Source organism: Onthophagus taurus, chromosome 11 (assembly GCF_036711975.1).
Source record: "Onthophagus taurus isolate NC chromosome 11, IU_Otau_3.0, whole genome shotgun sequence".
In the NCBI taxonomy this organism is placed as follows: domain Eukaryota; kingdom Metazoa; phylum Arthropoda; class Insecta; order Coleoptera; family Scarabaeidae; genus Onthophagus; species Onthophagus taurus.
Window position 1 is genome coordinate 29580916 of NC_091976.1, and position 24017 is coordinate 29604932.

Here is a 24017-nt window from a genome sequence, read left to right on the forward strand (position 1 = left end):
GTATAAAACCTGCATTTGCTAGAACTTGGAACGAGATATCAGGCTAGCTGCGTCGGCGTATATGATATCGCCGATAGATATGATGCATCAGCAACTGCGTTATGGCGCAATTGAGTTGATACATTGCGCTAACTCACTTAGGTGCGCCAGTATCAGTGTGTCAGCGCAGCAAATTTTGCTGAGTTACACATGGCTAGTTTGCACCAGCCTGCTTTTCGATAAGAATCAGTTTACCGGACTTCCAGATGTTCGCAAATATGTTACTCTTTATGAGGTTATTATACATTTCTGTCATCTTTCCACTCGCTACTCTAGCGGTGTGATTGACAATTTCCGGTGTGATCTTATCCGGGCATTTTTTTGCTTGTTTACGAAGTTTTTAATTTCTTCTTCTGTGACCTCTCGACAGTCCAATTCATTTTCCACATCTTCCAAATTAAAAGTTATCCTTTTCCCCTCTGGGAACAGTTCTTTAATTAATGTCCTGGCTTGTTCCTGGTTTATATAGCGATACTATAGCGATGTTTTTTGTTCTTTTAACCGCTATGATGTATGCATCCCCCCATGTGTTGTTCTGAAGTTCGTCGCACAGTTTTTTCCAAGCAACTTTCTTTGCGTTTTTAATTTCTTTGAGAGCTTTCCTCGCTTTCTCATACTCTCTGTGTGCGTTTTATTTTTCTGTTTCATTATTATCCTTTGCGTTAGCTCTGGTTTGGATTCGTCTGTATTCGTTTACTGTCTCGTTGTCTTCTTTGACGGTATCATTCCACCAGTATAAATTACCCTGTCTTGGTCCTGTCTTTCTCCTTTTGCCATAAGTTTCGTTGCAGGTTTGCGTTGTTATTGATGAACCCAACCCAACCTAACTCAACCCTACCCAACCCAAACCCAGAACTAGAAACATTTGAGTTTAATCGTGTGTCTCTTAAGATGGCTAAACCCGAATTATTCTAGTTCTACTTTTAGTTCAATTAAAAATATACAACAGTCTAGAACTGAATGATAAAACTAGAACTAACACTAGACCTAGAACTAGAAAGTATCGGGTTTAGCCGTGTATCACTCAAAACGATACGACTTCTTCTCTTATTATTTATAGAATGATAATACATGATTAAAAATATTGCCTAAAATCATGCAGAATTAAAATAATACTATTAATTAAATAACTCTTAAATGATAAATAAAAAATAAGTATTTTGTTTATAAATTTTATTTGTCCGAAATTAGAATTACAACTATCTTGGTTTTATATCGATCCATAATCCATTTTGTGGTACAAATCCAAACGAATCCTTACTTATTTTTAAAGGAATTTCAGTTTTTTCGCACGGAACGAAATTAAAATCTTTTAAAATATTAAAAAAAGCAATTTTAGCTTCTAACAAAGCCAATCTAGAACCAATACAAGTTCTCGGTCCCAATCCAAACGGAAAATATGTAAACGGTTTAATTTTTTCTTTATTCTTTTCGTTAAATCTTTCCGGATCAAATTTATCGGGGTTTTCAAAATATTTAGGATCTCTTTGTATAGCGGCAATCGGTAACCACACCACATCACCCGGTTGGATAATAATGTCTTTTTCGTTTTGAATCGGTTCGATTTTATAGTATTTAGTACAAACTCTATCTGTTGCAAGAGTGGGCCATTTCCTTAACGTTTCATTTATAACCATATCTAAATATTTCATTTTTGTTAAAGCATCGTAAGTTAAATTTCGATTTTCGCATTCTTTTAATGTTTCATCGATTTCTTTTTGAAGCTTTTCTTGGACTTCGGGGTTTATTGCTAATTCGTATCCCATGAAAGTTAATAAAGTTGCGACACTTTCGAATCCAGCGAAAAAGAAAATAACAGCTTGTGAAGTAATGGTTTCATCGGAAAGTTCAAATCCGTCTTTTTTAGCTTCGAGAAGTAAATGAATCATATCTGGTCGGATAATATCGTTTTCTTCACGCATCCTTATCGTTTTGTTAATAAGGTTTTTAAAGAAATTTGTTATTTTTGTGGGGAATATTTTTATATTGAAAAATGAGGCGATTTTAGGCATGATTAAATAAGCGAAAACGGCTAAATTTCTTTTTAATCCGAAATTAGTTGCATCTTTTCCCATTAAATAGAATTCGTTATCTTTGTTGTTGATCGAATCGCATTTTAATCCAAAAGCAACTGTTGCGATTGCGTCGTTGGTGAATCTTGTAAAAAAATCTTTTAATTCAATACTTTCCGTGTGATCTCTTTTTTTTAAATAATCCTCATAAAATTTTAAAGTTTCCGCAATTAAAGTGAACATCATTTTCATTTTAACCGATGTAAAACTTGGACTTAAAGTTGCTCGCATTTGCCTCCAATAATCTCCTTTTAATGTTAATAAATTTTTCGCCCAAACATCATCGATTCCGTTAGGAATAACTTGTTGGTGGTCTGTAAAATGGTCGAAATCTTTTATTGCTATATTTTTTATTAAATCAGGATCTTTTATCACTAATGTAGGAAGTAATCCTTGGTACATCCCAATATATCTTAAAAGAAATAACTTATTCATGATGATTAAATTATTAATTTAGTTACCTTTCTTCTGGAAATGCGTTATATATACTTGTGATCATATCGAAGAAAGATTCTTTTTTTAGAAACACTTTTCCATTATCACCTAATAAATAAGTTTGTTTTCTCTGTTTAACCCCTCGTTCCGTCCAATAACTATATGTTTTTGATAATTTTATTAATAATAAAATGACTAGTAACACAAAAAGTATTAAGCACAACATTTTCGACGCTAAATTTTGTTATGAAAATGTATCTTAAATACCATTTATTATCTTATCAAGTCATGCAATAAATTGATAACACAAGTTATTTCTATCAATCGTGTTAAATGACATAACATTGCATTTTTTTGTTCCAAACCAGTTTTAGACTTGTTATCAAAAATTTTAAACGATTTTTGATTTACATCAAGATTAAAACAATTATAGGTTATTTAATGTTGTGAAATATTTCTTCATCGACCTTGTACCAAAATAACTTTTATGTATTAATTTGGTCTTAACTTCCAAACTGTTATCTCAAAGTTTTTCTGCCACCTAAGCAGTAAAGAGTCTTCTGCAACTTGAATCTAATCTTAATCTATGCAACATAGATCATCGTTTGGTCTGGCGAAAGAAGAATAAGAATGTTAGGTTGGGTTGTATTGGGTTTAGTTGACTTGGGTTGGGATTGTCCTTTATGATAATAAAATCTCAATCTAATATTCATTTCTTGTATTTTCTATGTGGGAGACTCTGAGGTATGTAGTGAGGGAGGAGGTTAAGGTGGATGCAGTAAGGGTGGAGGCTAGGAGAAGAGCAGTGAAGTATGAGGAAATGATGGAAGCAAGACCGCATTGCAGAATCCTCAGAGAGTGCTGGAGGGAAATTAAGGAGTGGAGGCTGAAAGTGATGAAATATGGAGAGAACTAAGAGATAGGGATAGGGAGATACAGAGGCAGGAAAGAAGGTCATAGATACGAGAAGGAAGATACAATGAAAGGTATGGGGAGATAGTGCCAGAAGAACTGCCAAAGTATTTGTTAATGGAGGGCAAAAGACCTTTAATTTCTCCTGGATTGATCTCACTACCTCTTCATATGTTTTCTTTTTATTTTCCACAATTACAACAATATAGAATAGCGTATGGAGAGGGGGTGGGATTCCGGAGGGATGGAAAGTGGGAGTAATTTGCTCAGTACATAACAAAGATAATAAGGAGCTACAGGGGAATTAAGCTACTACACTCGGCATACAAGGTATACACGAAGATACTGCTGAGAAGACTGGAGGAGGAGATGGAGTTGGGAGGAATTTTGCCGGATGGGCAGGCAAATCTATAAACAGATCTATATAATCTGTTTATAGATATGAAGGCGGCTTTTGATAAGGTGGATAGGGGGAAGTTGTGGGAGGAGATTGGGAGGAGGTGGATCACGGAACACCTAATTGCGAGAGTGAAGGAAATATACATGGAGACTATGGCTAGGATAAAAGTAGGAGATAAGCTGAGCGACGTGTTCTGGACGACTAAGGGGCTGAGGCAGGGATGTCCGTTGAACCCAAGTCTATTTACACTGTATACGGCGGACCTGGAGGATACATTGGGGAAGGGGCAGATGGGAGGGTTGGTGGTGGTAGGTAGAAAGTTGCATATGTTAGCATACGCGGATGACATCGTGGTCATGGCGAGAGAAGCGGTGGAAATGAAAGATATGATAAAGACATTGGAAAGCTATTTTAGGGGGAAGGAGCTGGAAGTGAATGTAGGGAAGACAAGGATGATGAAGATTTGTAAGGGTGAGAGAAAAAGAACAGAAAACTGAAGATGGGAAGGAAAAGAGATCGAGGAGGTTAGGGAGTATACTTACTTGGGGTATGTGTTTAGGGAGGACAACAGGGATGTGATAGCTATGGCAAAAAAGGCGAATAAGGTGATGGGGAAATAAGGTAAGGAATGTGGCAGCGAGGAAGATTATGTTTGAAGGTCTGGTTAGCAGTGTGATGATGTATGTATGGGCAGAGGTATGGGGATGGAGAGAGCAGGGAATGCTGGAGGACGTGCAAGCTAGATATTGGAGATGGGTGCTTGGGGTGGCGAGACAAACACCGGGGTATATAGTGAGGGAAGAGGTCTTGGGGGAGTGTTGGAGGGAAATTAGAAAGGGAAAAGTCGGATATGGGAAAGCAGACAGAGACAACTATTATAGACGAGCGGGCTACTCGGTAACTGAGATAAATAGTAGACGAAGGGTGGGTAGGGAGATGTGGAGGAAGTTAAGAGATAGGGACCGAGATGTGCAGAGACAGGAAAGAAGGACACAAATAAAAGAGGGAAGGTATAACGAAAGGTACAGGGACATAATTACGGAGGGGCTGCTTAGATACTTGTTATTGGAAGGAGATGAGGAAGGAAAGAAGTTGGTGGCTAGGTTCCGTTGTGGAAACGAGGAAAGAGCTAACAGATACTGGATGGCCGATAAGGAGAGGTGGTGTAGGCTATGCAGGGAGGAATGGGAAACGTTGGAACATATGTTAGATGGGTGCAGTGAGTTGAGGGAGGAGGAGTTGGACCCAGGGCAGATCTTAGGAGAGGGGGGAGAGGGGAAACGATGGATGAGAATGGTTGTGGGGGTGAGGAGACAAAGGGATGGATGAGGGGATGATTGGGCCGAGGAGCCGATGGTGTGGAAATGGTGGAGGAGGGTAGAGGGTAAAAATAATATTTTAATAATGTAAAGAATTGTAGACAGATTGTTGTATATAATAAACTCTTAATTAATTAACATATGTCTTTCTTTTTTCTCTCTCTGCTTTATCCTGGTTTCTTTCTTCATCAATTTTTTGCGGTGTTGTTGTAAATATTATTACGATTATTTGTGCTTTTCTGTATATTATTTGTATTATTTTTCTTAGTGTTGTTAGTTTTAATGCTCTTAGGTGAATGGCTATCTCTCCATCATCCTCTTCTACCATTACAATTTTTACATTTATTTCCTGTTGATATAACGGATTTCATTCTTTTATTAAAGTTCTTCGGTAATACTCACTCCTTGTCCCTTATTTTTTTCCAGTCGTCATAGCTTTCAGCTTTATCTATATTTTCTCTTAAATAATCTTCCTCCCTTTCTCTTCTTTCTGTAACTGTTAGTTCCTTTCTGTTCATCCTCCTCCTGAGCCATTCCTGTATGTCTTCTTTCTAGAGCCTCATTGTCTCTCTGTGTAATTTTTTTATTGCACTTTTTAGTTGCCTTTTTGTATTTTGCTCCACGTTCTGCCTCAAGACATTTGTTATTTCTATTATCTATATTGTTATTCACAATTTTCCCATTTATCAGTTGATCTCTTTCTCCTTTCTACATCTCTCATTATTTCTTCTTCCATTAGTGGTTTCTTCGCTTTCCCATAATCGAAAAACCAGCTTTTAACCTTTTCGGGGTGTGACTTTCTAGGTCCTTAACTTCGAGGACTATCGACTAGTAATATATCGGTCCCAATCCAGGGGGCATCGTATGAGCACACTCTTCACATTATTCATACGGTGTTATTTCTGTTAGGCTTACGAATATCTCATCTAAATCTGATTCCTCCGTACTATCTGCTTTGTCGCTTACTATATCTCTTGGCTTAGGCTGACATCTACTCCCTTCAGTGCTGCGCCTAAACACAAGCTCCTCTATATTTTCATGGGCCAGGCCCTGTATAATCACGTCCTTTCTCGCATTGTTGTCGTTTTCTGTGGTCTGGGAGTCACCAAGGGGTCGACCATTCCACTCAGCCGTTGCGTCAGCTGACATTGTCGACACAACTATCCGAGGCTCTTCTTTTCTATTATCCATTAAACCATGATTCCAGCTGTCAGGCGCCTAGGTTACATCCCATTCTATACCTAGTGGTAAGTACACATCACAGCACACTAAACACTGAAAACAAACACAAGCCGGTACTTTGCTGGTGTTGGCAAACCAGGCAGGAGCTCTTATAGGGTACTACTTGCTAATTGAGGTTGCTTCTTATTTTCCTTTTTTCCCTACTTCTGCCTTTCTCTCTTCGATGCTGGCGAAGGTTAACTCAACTCAACTCAACTCAACCCAACCCAACCCAACCCAACCCAACCCTTTTTTTATAGAGGATTAGGAAATGTGCTAACAGATACCCGGCCTAAGTTGTCATGCAGCCGGATACTATCGGATTGGCTTCCCTCTTGGGTTGCCAACCGCCCGTAGAGCATAACATTACTTCGGAGTGACTCCTACACTGATTCGCTCTGTCTTCTGCGTTTCACTTGTGGTTGGATTCGATAAAGTAGCTCAATGAACTAGTTCAAAAATTTCATCAAAAAGATTCCCATCATTACTTCATTTTTATTTGTATTAAAAGGAATCAAATGGAAATGTGTGAGAATAAGACTCAGTCCATGTTAAAGAAATTGAAGAATGGTGTTCAAATAAAGATTCATGTTTTAGTTAAATTAAATCCATGAAAAAAAGCTCCTTCTGTTTCAGGACCACACCTTCAAAGAAACACTATTGCTGAAAATCAAAAAGCTTTAAAACTACTCCATAGTTAAAGAAATTGAGGAATGGTGTTCAAATAAAGATTCATGTTCTACTTAAATTAAATGCATAAAAAAAAGGGGTTAAAGCGAGTTAAATTTTGGTTTTAATGTGATAAAAAATTAAATTTTACACTTTATAATAATGTACTATGACATAAAACTTTAAAATACATTTAAAAAATAAATTTTAAAGTGTTTTATTCCTTAACTTTGCTTTCATGATAAAAGCGCATGACTTTAGGAAATTATTGACGTTCTGCTCGCGCATCCCACATCTTAGCATCAAAAGATAACCCCAAAAAATCGTTTTAAACATGGATTTGTGCGATTTCAACATAGAAAAAGTGTGTAGAGCTTGTTTAGAAGAAACCCAAAACATGTCACCACTTCTACAAGACGGTTTAAGCGAAATGTTTAGTTTTTGTACTTTATTAAGCGTAAGTTAATTAATGTTCAAACATTTTTCTTAAATTAATTTATTTAAAGGTTTTAGACAATAAGTTTCCCTCTTTAATATGCAATAAATGTAAATTCGAACTTGGTATAGCGTATAACTTCAAACAACTATGTCTGCGATCCCAACAAACACTTGAGCAATACTTCAGTCAAACTAGATTTGATGAGTTGGAATTTAGTTTGTCCGAATTCCTAAAATCCGATCAATTCCTCGACGATGACGATACAGACATCGCCAAAGAAATTGAAAAGGAAATTTTGAACTTGGAAGATGATTTTCTTTTGGACAACGAACAATACACTTGCGATAAATGCAATGAATCATTTGATTTACTATGTGATTTAGAGACCCATAAGATAACCCATCGCGAAATCACCGATTTAAAATGCCCCCAATGCGGTAAAGTTTTCGAACGAATGAAAGCTTTAAAAAGACACATTAAAATTCATATGAAAGATAAAAAATATAAATGCGAATTTTGTTCGAAAGGATTTTCGGAAGCTGGGAGTTTAACGAGACATTTAAGAAAACACAAAGGTGAAAAAAAACATTTGTGTACCGTTTGTGGAAAAAGATTTTACGAGGCGAACGTTTTGAGGATTCATTTAAGAGTGCATAGTGGGGAGAAACCAATTTCTTGCACGATTTGTGATAAGAAATTCGGAGATCCAAACGGTTTAAGAAGTCACTTAAAAAGTCATAGTGGCGAAAAAAATTATCAATGTAAAATTTGTATGAAAGCATTTGCTCATTCTTTTAGTTTAAAAAATCATTTAAGGATTCATTCTGGAGAGAAATCATTTTTATGTTCAATTTGTGGAAAAAGTTTTACTCAGGTAAGCTAATCATTTTTTATTAAACCCAAAAAAACCAAATAAAGTTGTAGAGTCATTACATTACGGCTCATATGAAACAACACACAGGAGATCTTCCGTTTTCTTGCAAACATTGCGATAAAAGATTTTCACAAAATTCGCAATTAGAAATTCATACAAGAACACACACCGGGTATAAACCGTTTATGTGTGCTGTAAGTAATTAAAATTTAATTTTTACTTAATTAAAATGTTTTAATTTTTAGGTATGTGGTAAAAGTTGTGCAAGATCCACAGATCTCTCGGTTCATATGAGAACTCATACTGGAGAAAAACCGTATGCTTGCACACAATGTCCGAAACGTTACGTAACCTCTTCACATTTAAAATTACATTTAAAAACTCACACCGGTGAACGGCCGCATGTTTGCAAAACTTGCGGAAAAGGATTTTTTGATGCAAAAGGATTAAAATCGCATTTTAGAATTCATACCAATGAGAAACCGTTTAAATGTAATGTTTGCGGGAGTTGTTTTAAGCAAAGCGGTCAATTAGCTGTTCATAGAAGAATTCATATTTCAAAAGATATTCAAAAAAAACAAGAAAATGAAAATTAATTAGATTGTTAAGGTAATGAATCAATAAATTTTTGATTTAAATAAATCCATAATTCATTTTTTCCATTAATGTAATCATATTAAGTATATTAATATTAAGATAGGATTTAATGCTGCTAATAAAAGAGTAGAGTGTTTGCAGAAGTCCAAACCCAACCCAACCTATCCCTATCAGCATTAAATAGATGGCGTTACCGCAGCATACCAGCACAGAACAATCTTTATTTGAACACCATTCCTCAATTTCTTTAGCTATGGAGTAGTCTTCACCTAATTTTTTAAGCGACTTTAATTTGTCACTTAAGCATACATTTGTGTCATTTCTTTTTCTACTTATATTGTTCTTGCACATAAAATACACTTTGCAAAAATTACTCTTGATTAGATATGCACTATACACAAATATGTGGCACACAGTGACAATTTCATCAAGAACTGTATCAGATGAGAAGTTATTTCAAACGTGTTGTTTACTAGTTACATATTAAATCTCGCAAAGCTAGGATTATACGGAATCATAAGGTGGTTAGATCTATTTAAAACGAACCCTCATTTTTAAAGATACATCACGGATTGTATTCGGAACTCTACTGTAAAGGAAAGTCGTATTTTTTAGGTTATATCACTTTTTAGGTCTAAATAAAACGTTTCGATTTTTCTTAAACGTGTTTTTTATCATGTCTACAGTCGATTTATCTTGTTATCCACTCATTTTCATCGGAAAATATGAATTAATCGTGAAAATAAAAACGATATAACCTCAAATGACTTATTTGTGAAGGAGGTTGTCAATTTTACAGTACCAATTAAAAAAAAATAAAAGTACCAACTCATGGAAACGTCTCAGTTTTGAGATTATGTAGCATAGAAATAAATAATTAACAATTAAAGAGGAAAAATGGTTATAATAATATATTATGTGGTTAATTTAAAGTTAATTGTTTCAAATAATATTATTTAAACTTGACAGAGAATTTATTGTGGTAAGGATACGTATATTTGGTTGCCTATCTTAATAAAAATCTAAAATTGTTTAACTAATTAAAAGTAATAGAATAAAATGTTCTACTGTAATGGTAGCTCAATAAATTTAATCCTCTATGACTAATTACCATATGGTCTCTAATTTGGTGTTGTTTAAACGTGTTCTAATTGTCAAACTATCTTTACTAAAAACTTTCAAAAAGATAATAAGAATTCAAAATTATGTTTACTTTTTACAAATTGAAATGTAACCCAAAAGGAAGTCTTTAATTAATCTAAAAAAATAGAATGTGATGTATTTGAAGGATAATATAAAAATTAAACACCAATATTTTGATGTTTATGTCTCATATTATTCCAATTTATTTCATACTCATATTGTTCATTGCATATAAAATATACTTTGCAACAATTAATCTTGATTAGACATGCACTATACACAAATATGTGGCACATAGTGACAATTTTATCAAGAACTGTATCAGATGAGAAGTTATTTGAAACATGTTGTTTATTCACGTTAAATCTCGCAAAGCTAGGATTATACGGAATCATAAGATGGTTAGATCTATTCGAAAGGAACTCACATTTTTAAAGATATAGCTCGGATTATACTCGGAACTCTACTGTAAATGAAAATCGTATTTTTTAGGTTATATCACTTTTTAGTCTAAATAAAACGTTTCGATTTTTCTTAAACGTGTTTTTTATCATGTCCACAGTCGATTTATCTGGTTATCCACTCATTTTCATCGGAAAATATTAATTAATCGTGAAAATAAATACGATATAACCTCAAATGACTTGTTTGTGAAGGAAGTTGTCAATTTTATAGTACCAACTTAAAAAAAATAAAAGTATTAAATCTGAGAAACGTCTAAGATTATGTAGAAATAAATAATTCATAAATTAAAACTAAATATACTATGTAATTAATTTAAATAAAATTATTTAAAACAATTTTATTTAAACTTGACACAGAATTTATTTTGTAAGAACCTAACGATATGTATATTTGGTTGCTTATCTTAATAAAAAATCTAAAATCACTTAACTAATTGAAAGTAATTAAATAAAAGGTTCTACTGTAATGGTAGTTCAATAAGTTTAATCCTCTACTACTAATTACCATATTTATGCGCTTTAACAGTTAATTATGGCTGGCAAATGGGAGTTACGACCATTTCAAGAGTGAGATATTCATTTTTATCCACATCTATCAAAATTTTTTAAGCTATTGTCAGAATAAATCCTTTTTCCTATCATAAACTGACAAAAACTCTATGAATTTTTCGCTGATTTTTAATTTGTTGTTGTTTACATATCTTCTAATTGTCAAATTAACTTTACTAAAAACTTTCAATAAGATAATAACAACTCAAAATTATGTATATGTTGTACAAAGTCTTTAATTAATCTAAAAAAATAGAAAGTGATGTATTTGAAGGAAAATATAAAAATTAAACACCATTATTTTGATGTTTATGTGGAGTCCCTGGTTCTTGTCTCATATTATTCCAATTAACTTCATCGAAATCAATCACAACCCTACTTTGTTTGGGTTTATATTGTCTAAAAAAATACAAGAATTAATTGTAATAAAAATAATAATTAAAAATTACTTGTATGTAATTCCCACAGCATCAAACATCCTTTTCGAAGCTTTAGTTTCTATCTTATCAGCGTACTTATCAGACATATAAATAACCTCGGTTATTCCTGATTGAATAATAAATTTCGCACACTCATTACATGGAAATAAAGCGACGTAAATTTTACATCCCTTTACATTAAATACATTTTTGTTTAAAATTGCGTTCATTTCGGCGTGGCAAACTAAAATGAAACTTATAATAACATTAATTTGATGTAAATAAATCAAATTTACCATAAAGATATTTCGATTCTAAACTATTTGGTTGTTTTCCCCAAGGAAATTCATCGTCGCTACAACCGGTAGGCATCCCATTGTATCCGATTCCCACTATTTTATTATCGGGGCTTACAATACAAGCTCCAACTTGCGTAACGGGATCTTTGCTTCTTTTTGCAGCAAGAAACGCCGTTGCCATAAAATAATCCTCCCAATCCATAAAATCTTCTCGTTTTAACCTAAAATATAAATCAAATTAATTTTATTGTTTGTTGTAGTTTTAAAATTATTTACGATTTTGGATTTTCCTCAACCATTTTTTGATTTATACTAAAAATGAATTTAAATAAAATTAATTTAAAGAAATAAAAGTTTTTAAAATAAGGTTATGTTATCATGTGGTTGTCAATTTTTATGTATCAACGATTTAAAATGACGTGATTAAAAATTTCGGGGTACTCGTAATAAAAAAGCGGACAAGTTAATTTGGTTGTTCTATGTAGTGAGGTGTAATGTGAAGTTGGTTAATACCAACCTGATCGTAATACCAACTTAATAGAAAGAGAAATAATCAGAAGAGAACGAGCCGGCTTGTCAATTCCCAAACATGGCAACAGTCTGTTCGCGGTGTTATGATGTGATGGTTAAATTTTCGTGTTTCTTGTGACCGGGTGCGTTTTAAAATAAATTTAGTGGGTTATCTTACGTGGTACAAATAGACGCGATGGCGGACCTAACCAAACCACCATTAAGTGACATTAAACATCCCGAAGAAGTAGTTAGAATGGCCATGAATGACAGTCTTAAATTTGCAGTATTAATTGGGCTTATCGAAGTCGGACAGGTGACCAACAGGGAGGTGGTTAATACTGTTTTACAATTGGTAAGTAAAGGGTTCACTTTTAAAGGGGTTCCTAAAAAATCGTTTTCAAAAATGGAACTGTTTTCTTTTTGTCTCCAGTTTTCGTGATTTAACTTGCAATGTTTTTTTTTTGATACACCTGTAAAGATGAAGGAAATTTTATTTCTCCTTATTAAGAAGAACGTTTTTATTTTTATTCTTAATATTAATTATGTAACGTGGGTGTGCCGAAAAAATAATGCACTTTCACGCGATTTAAACGGCTTTTTTTTGGTGTTTTGTATACTTTCAACGTGGTAATTTTGGTGTTATCAATTTTTTATTTGTAATTTCATCGTAGATAGCGCTGTATGAATACGTGTACAAAAAAAAAAGAAGAAAACAAATGAATGTTTTGATATTTCCATAAAATGTGTTACAATAACAATTTAGTTATTCTATGTAAAATTTATTACATTTTTTATCAATATGAATAGGTATTATAATATAAAAAGTATACAGGGTGTTTCTATAAGTCGTGGCATAAGTTTAATCACAAATAGTAGAGTAAAAATTATGACAATTCGTGTAAAAATGTTTGGTCTAATCCAGGGTTTTTCAACATGTTAAAGGTTACAACTCTCTACAAGTTTGAAACGCATAAAATTGAAGCTTCGTATTATCGCTACTCATCGCAAAGACCAAGAAAAGCCAGATTACCTAAACTAAAACTAACACTAGCAGTATCACTAGAACTAACACTAGACCTAGAACTACAAACTTTCGAAGACTACAAACTTTTCTTTGTCTGAAGACGCACGGCTAAACCCAAATATTTCTAGTTCTAGGTCTAGTGTTAGTTCTAGTTTTACACTAGCAGTATCACTAGAACTAACACAAGACCTAGAATCATTCGGGTTTAGCCGTCTTGAAAGACGTGCGGCTAAACCCGAACTTTTCTAGTTCTAGATTTAGTGTTAGTTCTAAACTGACCGGCAAAAAAAACCGGCCACTGAAATTTTGCCACAATTTCAAAGCTGGGTTTCTCGCGAACCACTCATTCGATTTTGATGATTCCTTTTTTGATCGAAAGGTTGATTCTTCTGTAATAATCCTGCGATAGAAATTTTTATTCAGATATTAATTTGAGCATATACAGGGTGCAAGAATGAGAAAAACATTTTTTCTCGAAATTTGTAATACCCTGTGGAGTGCAGATGCTACAGCAGAGGGTGTTAACTGGAATCAAGCGGTAACCCAATCTTTTCTGAACATTTTGTTTTTTTATTCACTCTATTATCTCTGTTACTAACGAAGATGCAGTGTTTTAAAGCGAACGCCTGTGAAAACAAGACAAACAAGCATACAAAATATAAGGTGGCGCGCTAAGTAGCGTATGTCAGTTGTTTCGAATAGTAAATTGACAGTTGTCAAAGATGCCGTTGTCAATAACTGATGTTGCGCGTATTATTAGTTTAATTGAAGATGGCAAAAGTCAGCGGTACGTTGCCCATACGTTGGGTATACGCCGAACAACAGTTCAGGATGCCTGGAACCGATATGTGGAAACAGGAAATTTTACTAGGCGGCAAGGTTCCGGTAGAAGACGAGTGAAAACAGCAGTTGATGATCGATTTATTGTGCTAAACACTCTGAGGAATCGTAGAACGATTGCTATAGAAACTCGGCATCGTCTTCAAATGGTGCGTGGGATTGACGTAAGTGAAAGAACCATTCGTCGAAGACTTGCTGAAAGTGATCTAACTGCAAGAAGACCTGCCAAAAGACAGCGGCTGCTCCAGAGACATCGGCGAGCACGTCTTCAATTTGGGCGCCTACATACGAATTGGGAAATGGAACAATGGGGTAAGGTGCTCTTCACTGACGAGTCCCGATTATGTCTCCGGTCACCTGATGGTCGAGAACGAGTGTGGAGACGTCGTAATGAAAGGTTTGCGACCTGCACAATTTCGGAAAGAGTACCTTTCCATAGAGGTTCGGTCATGGTATGGGCGGGTATTTTGATGGAAGCGCATACAGCGCTCATCTTTGTTGAAAATGGCACGCTAAATGCCCACCGTTATATCCAAGATATTCTGCAAGAAGCTGTCCTATTCCCATTTTATTGGTGACGGATTCATGCTAATGCATAACAATGCGCGACCGCACGTAGCACGTGTGGTTAGCGAATATCTTGATGAGGTGGGTATTGAACGGATGGAGTGGCCAGCGTGCAGCCCGGACCTTAACCCTATCGAACATCTTTGGGATCAACTTCAGAGACGCATTCGTCGTCGTCCTGTCCTACCGGACAACCTTCAGGAGTTACGAATTGCTCTTGAAGAAGAGTTTACCGCAATTCCTCAGGAATCAATTACAAACCTAATCAGTTCGATGCCGCGTCGACTACATGACGTTATTTTGGCTCGTGGGGGGCACACACGTTATTAATTTTCGTGTTATTATTAATTATTACATTGAATTAAATTTTTTTTCTTGTTTATGTGTCCTTGTTTTTACTGCATATTAGAACTGAGAACAGATGTTTACAATAATGAAGGACGTACGCAATTCTGTAATTCTAAGAAAATGTAAGTGCTTCTGAAAAACTGTTTCGGGTGCCCAGTTTTAGTTTTCAAGGTCAGTGATTTAAGGCGCTACTTTTGGCCACAATGATTAAAATTCTGTATATTCTTCTTTGGAAATTCCCGGCCACACCATCACAGAACCATCATCGAAACTTTCGAGTTTCATAATTGTATAGTCCACAAATATTTCATTTCAACGTCTTCATATTCGCTCCTGACTATCGGGTGATAGTAGACAAAACCATTACTCATCCGTAAAAAGGACCTCCATTGCACTACTCATTCCTCTATTGCTCGATCTCCCAATTCATATGTAAGCGCGCAGATTGAAGACGCGCACGTCGATATCTAAGAAGCAGCCTCGGCCCTTTGGCAGCCTTCTTGCAGCCAGACCAGTTCTAGCAAGTTTTCAGCGAATGGTTCTCTCACTGACATCAACAACACGCACCATTTGAAGACGATGCTGAGCTTATGCAGCTGTCGTTCTACGATTGCTTAGAACAATAAAACGGTCATCAGCTACTATTGTCACACATCTTGTTTTCACAGGCGATCGCTTTAAAATGCTGCATCTTCGTTAGTAACAGAGATAATAGAGTAAATAAAAAAAGAAAATGCTCAGAAAAGATTGGGCTACTGTTTGATTCTAGGTAATACCCTCTGCTGTAGCAGCTGCACCCCACAGGGTATTACAAATTTCGAGAATAAAAGTTTTTCTCATTTTTCTCACCCCGTATATGCTCAAATTAAAATCTGAACGAAAATTTCTATCGCAGGATTATTACAGAAGAATCAACCTTTCCATCAAAAAAAGAATCATCAAAATCGAATGCGCGGTTCGCGAGAAAGCTAGCTTTGAAGTTGTGGCAAATTTATAGTGGCCGGTTTTTTTTGCCGGTCAGTTTAGTTTTGCACTATCACTAGAACTAACACAAGACCTAAATCTAGAATCATTCGGGTTTAGCCATCTTGAGAGACGTGGGACTAAATCTGAATGTTTCTAGTTCTCGTTAGTTCTAGTTTTCTAGATGTTAGTATAAATTTAAAAGTTTATTGAAATTGTTTTCATCCATATTCACCAAGCAATATTCAAAATGTATAAAGATATAAATAAGTAATACTAAGGTGATCATTCTTCTTTTTATTGTCTAGACCAGGTTTCGGGACCCTTTTTTTAAGTTTTTGGAATCGTTCGATGGCTGTTCATTATGTTGAATTCGATTTGGCTTTATGTTTGGGTTGCTATTTCATACTTATCTCCAACTTATTTAATACCTTAGTTTCACATTATGTAATGAAAGTTATTATGACAATTTTTGTAAGTGTGAGTGGAAGAGGTTTTGAGTTTGGAAGCAGCTCATAGCCTGCACCACTTACACCCCATGCCCCAATATCCCCATATGGTTCACACCTATCTACCTAAATCCCCATTTTCGAGTATTTGCAGTTTTCCTTTGCAATATTTATTTTAATACGTTAAACACTTAGTTTCGTTTTCGGATTTTGGTTTTCGTTTTACTATTTGCGCTTAAATATGCTTGATAACCATTAATAATCTTTTGAATTCAAATCTGTTCCTGTCGAAACCTGTTTTACTGACTTTATAACCTTAAAATGCGTTCAACGTGTTCTGAACTGAAATTTTTTAATATGTTTGTACTGTTATATTAACTTTGACGTAAGTTTAATTAAGATCGTTTAAATTCGGGCAGTGTCCCGAAACCTGGTCTAGACAATAAAAAGAAGAATGATCGCCTTAGTATTACTTATTTATATCTTTATACATTTTTAAAAGTTTATGTCTTTTATTTTATATAGAATTTAAGTCTATACTTGATCTGCTTTGCCTGAAACCGTACTGATCTTTATACAGCATGTCCTTCTCGTCGATTTCAGTTTCCAATCGTGTCCTTATTAGCAATTCCAGCAGCTTTCCCATCGTATCCTCCAGACAACCCAACCCAACTAACACTAAACCTAGAACTAGAAACTTTCGGGTTAAGCCGTGCGTTTTTTGAAAAAATCTTTGACGTTTCGAATCAAATGTTGAAACCTTCTTCAGAAACAAGTTCGAAGTGACGAATTCGGTTAAAATTTTACAATAAATACATGAAAATGTTAATTAATAACTAATTAGTGTCTAATTGTCAACTGAGTTGTTTTTGTCAAATCTGGGTGGAGAAGGCTTCGTTGAGTATTCCCATGTCGATGAATCTCTATCGCCTCTCTCGTCAATCTGTGGAAGTAATATCCGTTGCACTTTGGTTTTGTCGAACTCTATGCTGTGTCCTCCTTTGTGGCAATGCTCTGCGACTGCAGTGTATATCCACAGGGATATTTTGGGTGTTAAACCCCAGGAGGTCTCAACGGCTCTTCTGCACAAAGCGAACGCAATGCGCGCCTTATTTATCTTAACTTCGATGAGCGGTCTCCAAGTCAGCGTTTTATCCAGGGTTAACCCCCTGATACTTAACTTCATTGGCAAAGCGCAAGGGAACTTTGCAAAGCTAGGGCGCTCTAACGGTACCCAGCCTTCTTTTCCTTTTGAAGAGGACCATCTCTTTTTTTTTTTCGGGTTACCGACAGAGAATTGTCTCGACACCAGTGTTCGATTATTCTCAGTCCAGTCTGCATTCGGTCACGTGGGACGTTTTCGAACTTCCCGTGAACCAAAACGGCTAGATCGCCTGCATAAGCGCAGGCATTAAATGAAAGAGCTGAGAGTTGTCTTACAAGGTTGTCCAGGGTGAGATTCCACAGCAGGGGTGATAGAATCCCACCTTGTGGGCATCCTCGTTCAACGATCGCTCTTATTTTATAGTTGTTATTATTATTGTTATTAGCATCAATTACACTATGGACGGCCTTTTTTGAGAGCATATTTAGAATCCAGACCGCTAGTGCAGGCTGGACTCCTTTGTCTCTAAGGACTTTGGTTGTCTCTGGTCCGTGGAAGAAACGGGTGGTTATACTTCTATTACCAAAGAAAAAGAATCCAGTTGGTTACGGGAACTTGCGTCCGATCAGTATTTTGCCAACTATGTCTAAGATCTTAGAAAAATCAATTAATCCCTTATATTGAACAGAACAGCTTGTTACCAGTTCAGCAATCTGGTTTTGCAGATCATAGTTGCACTGCAGCTATGCTAAAACTCTTGGTGGTACTTTTGAACTTCTCTAAGGCAATCGACATTACTTTGTCGCATACTGAGGTTATTAGGACTGGGTCGATGTGTTATGGCACTAATAGATAACTATTTAACAGGTAGAACACAAAAGATTGGGTTCGTCTTGGGGTCGCTTCTTTTTGCACTCTATACTTCTAGATTCGCTACCTGGATGACCTCTTCCATCATTAATATAGTCATGATGTGGAGCTAAGTTTAAATAGGGATTTACAAATTATCAAAAAAATTGCCACCAATTAAAGGTTAACCGTGATAAATCTATGTGGATATGCTTTGGAAGTCCTGTGCTGAGTGCTTGGGTTAATGTTAATGCTAATCTTAAATTCTACTGCCAAATATGATTTTGGGAAGATAACAGCATAACAGAGCAAGCGTTGCAACTGTATTTACCCTATTCCAGCACTTATTTCTGCAAAGAGCTTTTTACAGTTGTAACAATAAAATTGAATCCATCTCATTGATTGATTTGTTCGTTCTTAAGGCACGTGTGTGAAATCAAAATTTTATTCTTTTGAAAGCAAGTGTCAAATTATTTTCCAACATACGTTAGTCGCTAATTGTTGCAGTTTTAGTAAGCAAACTGAGATGCTTTTAATGTTGTGAGAGTCTGTAGGCAATGCTAAAGCAGCGACGAGATGATATCGCAAAGAATTTCCTAACCGCAGGCAACTTGATAAAAAACATTTCTAAAAGTATGTAAATAACTGGAATTTGTTAGTTTGTACCCAAACTAGAAAAGTCCTACTAGTACTGCTGATATAAGAAAACATTTTGGAATGTCTTTGAATTTCGGACATATGTTGGAATGTGTAAAAAAATTTTTTTGATAAAATTCTTAAAAATAGATTCATTACGGAATTAAAATTGAAATATTTGAATTTAAATACGCAGGTGTCCTACTGTCATGGTTCGATAAAATCTATTTTGCATTCAAGGTAAATTCAAGTCATTTCAAAGTCACCTTTAACTTAAACTTTTAATTTTCATCTCCACATTTTGAAGACGACGAGTTCATCATTCAGAATTCATCGCCTTACCCCGAGGCGATGAACAAGTTCTAATAAGTAATAATACGTCTTGTTTCAGATTACTCCTTAACTAGCATATTTAGCATTATCGATTTATAAATTACCTATCTTCAAGTTTCTCAGAATAATTTATTTATCTTGACTTTTATCAAAGTCAAGATAATAAACAAAATATAAAGGTCTTTTTTTATGTTGAGTTTACTCATTTTTTCTAACTCTCTAATAACTACTAATCTTACTGCATAAAATAATAGATGTTGATAACATTAATGCATTTCATAGATATTTCAGGAAATTAATGAAAATGTTGCGAGATAGTGGGCACAAAAAGGAAGAGGTACTCTGGTACCAGAAATATGTATTGCAATGTAGCTACCAATGTTTAGCAAATTATACCAAGATAAGTAACGATATTAAAACAATATGAAAGATGATTCAGGAGTGGATCTGTTCATCTCTTGTGTGTCCAGAAAGAGATTTTTGTTTCTGTGGTGTCTTCATTTTTATGTGAGAGATCGGACTGAAAGAAGAAAGATTGATAAATAGGCACCTCTCCGAGAAGATGTTTCAAGATTACAGGAAAATTTGCAAAAATGTAACACGATTGATGAAAAATTAGAAGCGTTTCGCCAATACATAAACTATAGCTACTATAAATACATCAAAATGGTGAAAATCGAAAAATGTAGGTCTCTCCCTTCTGTAACTTCTAAGAAAATTGGGATATTTTAACGTTCTATATCTTAAAAGATAACTTAAATGATGAAGATTTAAAAATGATATGGTATTTTACCCAAATTACCGAGATCTTTAATATCTACTTTTCCAAATAGGACATAATGGTCGAAATCGAAAAATATAGGTCTCTTCCTTCTGTAACTTCTAAAAAAATCGGGATATTTTAACGTTCTATATCTTAAAAGATAGCTTAAATGATGAAGATTTAAAAGCGATATGCTGTTTTACTTGAATTATTTAGATTTTTTATGATCAGCTACTATAAATACATCAAAATGGTCAAAATCGAAAAATGTAGGTCTCTCCCTTCTGTAACTTCTAAAAAAATTGAGATATTTTAACGTTCTATATCTTAAAAGATAGCTTAAATGATGAAGATTTAAAAGTGATATGCTGTTTTACTTGAATTATTTAGATTTTTTATGATCAGCTACTATAAATACATCAAAATGGTAAAAATCCAAAAATGTAGGTCTCTCCCTTCTGTAACTTCCAAAAAAATTGAGATATTTTAACGTTCTATATCTTAAAAGATAGCTTAAATGATGAAGATTTAAAAATGATATGGTATTTTACCCAAATTACCAAGATCTTTAATCTCTACTTTTCCAAATAGGACATAATGGTCGAAATCGAAAAATATAGGTCTCTTCCTTCTGTAACTTCTAAAAAAATCGGGATATTTTAACGTTCTATATCTAAAAGATAGCTTAAATGATGAAGATTTAAAAGCGATATGCTGTTTTACTTGAATTACTTAGATTTTTTATGATCAGCTACTATAAATACATCAAAATGGTAAAAATCGAAAAATGTAGGCCTCTCCCTTCTGTAACTTCTAAGAAAATTGGGATATTTTAACGTTCTATATCTTAAAAGATAGCTTAAATGATGAAGATTTAGAAATGACATGGTATTTTACCCAAATTACCAAGATTTTTAATATCTACTTATTCCAAATAGGACAAAAATGGTCGAAACCGAAAAATATAGGTCTCTTCCTTCTGTAACTTCTAAAAAAATCGGGATATTTTAACGTTCTATATCTTAAAAGATAGCTTAAATGATGAAGATTTAAAAGTGATATGCTGTTTTACTTGAATTACTTAGATTTCTTATGATCAGCTACTATAAATACATCAAAATGGTAAAAATCGAAAAATGTAGGTCTCTCCCTTCTGTAACTTCTAAAAAAAATTGAGATATTTTAACGTTCTATATCTTAAAAGATAGCTTAAATGATGAAGATTTAAAAATGATATGGTATTTTACTCAAATTACCAAGATCTGTAATATCTACTTTTCCAAATAGGACATAATAGTCGAAACCGAAAAATATAGGTCTCTTCCTTCTGTAACTTCTAAAAAAATCGGGATATTTTAACGTTCTATATCTTAAAAGATAGCTTAAATGATGAAGATTTAAAAATAATATGCTGTTTTACTTGAATTCTTAGATTTTTTATGATCAGCTACTATAAATACATCAAAATGGTCAAAATCGAAAAATGTAGGTCTCTCCCTTCTGTAACTTCTAAAAAAATTGAGATATTTTAACGTTCTATATCTTAAAAGATAGCTTAAAAGATGAAGATTTAAAAATGATATGGTATTTACGATAGGTAGAGTAGTTCGTTTAGGTTCCACTACGCTTAGTGATACACAAAAACAATAGTCCAACAAAAAATGTCCAAAAGCAGTGGTTGAATTGGTTGATTACATAGATACATACACACACATAGTAGTCATACACAGTAGATGTCAAGACTGTTCGTTAAGACTTATTTGTACTGGTAGATTGATACATTTCTCATCAGCTGTTGTAAATAGACTCTAGATTTCAGTTCCGGCAAAACCGAAAAATTTGGCAAAATAACCAAGAATTTTTTTGTTACTAAACAGAATGCAACATTCAGTATAAGTCTAGATAATGACGTTTAGCTAACATAATGACAATTTCCTCGCACGCGAAACAATGTAGCACACGAAATTGAGGAGAAATGATGAATAATTTTTTATGTGATTTATAATTTTTAACGATTATTTTATATACATGACGGTGAAATCATGATTTCAGATAAAATCATGTTAATCGCCGTTATCTTGTCGCCTGCTTATCTCTTTTTAACGTTATATTTATATACTTTTTGGTACAATCTTTTTATCCATTCATCGTAATACATTAAAACTTTTTTGTTTATTATGTAAAAACCCCGTGCATACAAAATTTATTTCAATCAATATAGAATGTTCTCATTGACACACCCACGCAAACTCGCTCTTTGTACGATCACAAAATACTACGCCCGGAATTATTCCCACGTGTAATCTCGTGGTGCGGGTTTCGTATATGAAAGGGGCTAGGCCAGTTTTGTTGTACCTGTTATTGTTGTATTTCGAATGCACTTTTATCCTTTAATTTCCTCGTTTAATTTGTGCAGGTTCAAAACTAACGACGCTTATGCTTTTAAATGTGCTTTTTACGTCAACAATAACGCGGCTATTAAATTACGTTGAGGTTTATGGATTTTTTGTGTTATTGGTAACTTTTGTTTGTCGTTGAAACAGGTTTTCTAATGTTTGGTCTAAAATTAAAACAATTTATTCATCGAATTGTATAAATTTCAATATTTGGTTTTCAACATAGTTTTTGATTTATTGCGATTTTCGCATGTAAATAAATATTTATATTGTAAATGTTCTGTGTTGAATATAAATAAGGAATTTTTAATATTGTCGGCGTTTATTTATTGCAATTTAAATCATAAAATCGAAATCGGACGTTGCGTAACTAAACGATAAGAAGATGTATTGTTTTCACTCATCCGTGAAACTGTTTTATTATAGTAAACAAACAGCGTCATTACGCGGATTTAATTGAATTAAATTAATAAATTTGAGAAATGTTATCATTAATTTCAAAACGCACCACGTGCACCGTACACATTTATAAATGACTCGAAACCGAGTTAACGCTTAGTAATGAGCAAACAAATTTTGCTTTAAAATCTCGAGTGCAAAATGCAAAGTTTCCAAACGAATCTGTTATTGTCTAAACGGCGTGCATTTATAATTAGGGTTGTATTCGTATTTCGTTGTAGGTACGAGGGATAAATATTAGAGCCACCCTATCGATTCGGCAAACACAAGCCCGTAAATGAAAATTATCGTTAACCGGAGGCGCGCAGGAGACCTCGGCTATTACGAAAGAGATATTCGCAAATATTTGTCCAAGGTCTCTTCTCTCTCTCTCTCCACATACATACACGTATCACGAGACGGACGGTACTTTGCTGTCGGTGCACTCGTATTGAGCAACTTGCATTCTCTTCGATGGGATAGCAAACAGAGTATGAGATAAAAATGAACCTGTTCACTTTGTATGTGGCTTTTTAAATGATAGTGTTTACTTGCAATGTTTAGGTTTGATAAAAAAAATATAGGTCGAAATGGATCCAAGTTTGTTACTAAACATTTTTATTTAATTATCGCATTAAAAGTAACCTAGTTTTCAAATGTACCTCGTAACACACATAACTTGTGTAGCTTCTAAAACGATGATACCTAAAATGTGCGAATATTGGAAAAACTTTCATAGAATTTCGCATAATGTTTCAGGTTTTGCTCGGATCGAGTTTTTAGTATTAACAATGGAGTTATGGACTAACTCCAAATTCTTCAAAGTGATGAAAAATCTTGGAAGGAATGGATCAAATTGATAATTTAAGATATGCAACAAAGAAGATTTAAAAAAGGTGTTAATCGAAGAATGGCAGAAAATTACGCTGCAGCTAAACACTA

At 34.3% G+C, this 24017-nt stretch overlaps 4 protein-coding genes across 8 annotated transcripts in view; 2 read left to right on the top strand and 2 right to left on the bottom strand.

The window, feature by feature from the left end:
- Nucleotides 1-1142: 1142 nt before the first annotated feature.
- LOC111419825 (cytochrome P450 9e2-like) lies at nt 1143-10803 on the bottom strand. 2 transcript variants are annotated; one of them, XM_071199900.1, is made up of 3 exons: nt 10548-10803; nt 2573-2704; nt 1145-2523 (listed from the first exon to the last, which is right to left on the bottom strand). In XM_071199900.1, the coding sequence occupies exons 2-3, from the start codon at nt 2608-2610 to the stop codon at nt 1239-1241; spliced, it is 1323 nt and encodes a 440-aa protein (XP_071056001.1). In that variant the 5' UTR covers nt 2611-2704; nt 10548-10803; the 3' UTR covers nt 1145-1238. The 2 variants fall into 2 exon arrangements, with proteins under 2 accessions (XP_022908462.2, XP_071056001.1); XM_023052694.2 differs by lacking the exon at nt 10548-10803 and having other exon boundaries at nt 1143-2523; nt 2573-6583.
- On the top strand, nt 7285-9022 carry LOC111413472 (zinc finger protein 271-like). Its single transcript, XM_023044466.2, has 4 exons — nt 7285-7524; nt 7574-8380; nt 8431-8574; nt 8626-9022. The coding sequence occupies exons 1-4, from the start codon at nt 7402-7404 to the stop codon at nt 8974-8976; spliced, it is 1425 nt and encodes a 474-aa protein (XP_022900234.1). The 5' UTR covers nt 7285-7401; the 3' UTR covers nt 8977-9022.
- Nucleotides 10804-11244: 441 nt separating the features above from the next.
- Nucleotides 11245-24017, bottom strand: part of LOC111413468 (deoxycytidylate deaminase) — a 314302-nt gene continuing 301529 nt past the window's right edge. Inside the window, exons 2-5 of the mRNA XM_071199901.1 lie at nt 12128-12204; nt 11849-12072; nt 11583-11796; nt 11245-11532 (exon numbers count right to left, since the gene is read on the bottom strand). Of these exons, the coding sequence (XP_071056002.1) occupies nt 11421-11532; nt 11583-11796; nt 11849-12072; nt 12128-12150 (573 nt within the window). The 5' untranslated portion in view covers nt 12151-12204 and the 3' untranslated portion in view covers nt 11245-11420. The remainder of the gene's footprint in view (nt 11533-11582; nt 11797-11848; nt 12073-12127; nt 12205-24017) is intronic.
- Nucleotides 12422-24017, top strand: part of LOC111413469 (A kinase anchor protein rugose) — a 391387-nt gene continuing 379791 nt past the window's right edge. For 3 of the 4 annotated variants that reach the window (XM_071199896.1, XM_071199897.1, XM_071199895.1), the window contains exon 1: nt 12423-12716. In XM_071199896.1, coding sequence (XP_071055997.1) covers nt 12558-12716 — 159 coding nt within the window. In that variant the 5' untranslated portion in view covers nt 12423-12557. Of the gene's footprint in view, nt 12717-24017 lie in introns of all 4 variants that reach the window. The other variant, XM_071199894.1, reaches the window with a different exon arrangement.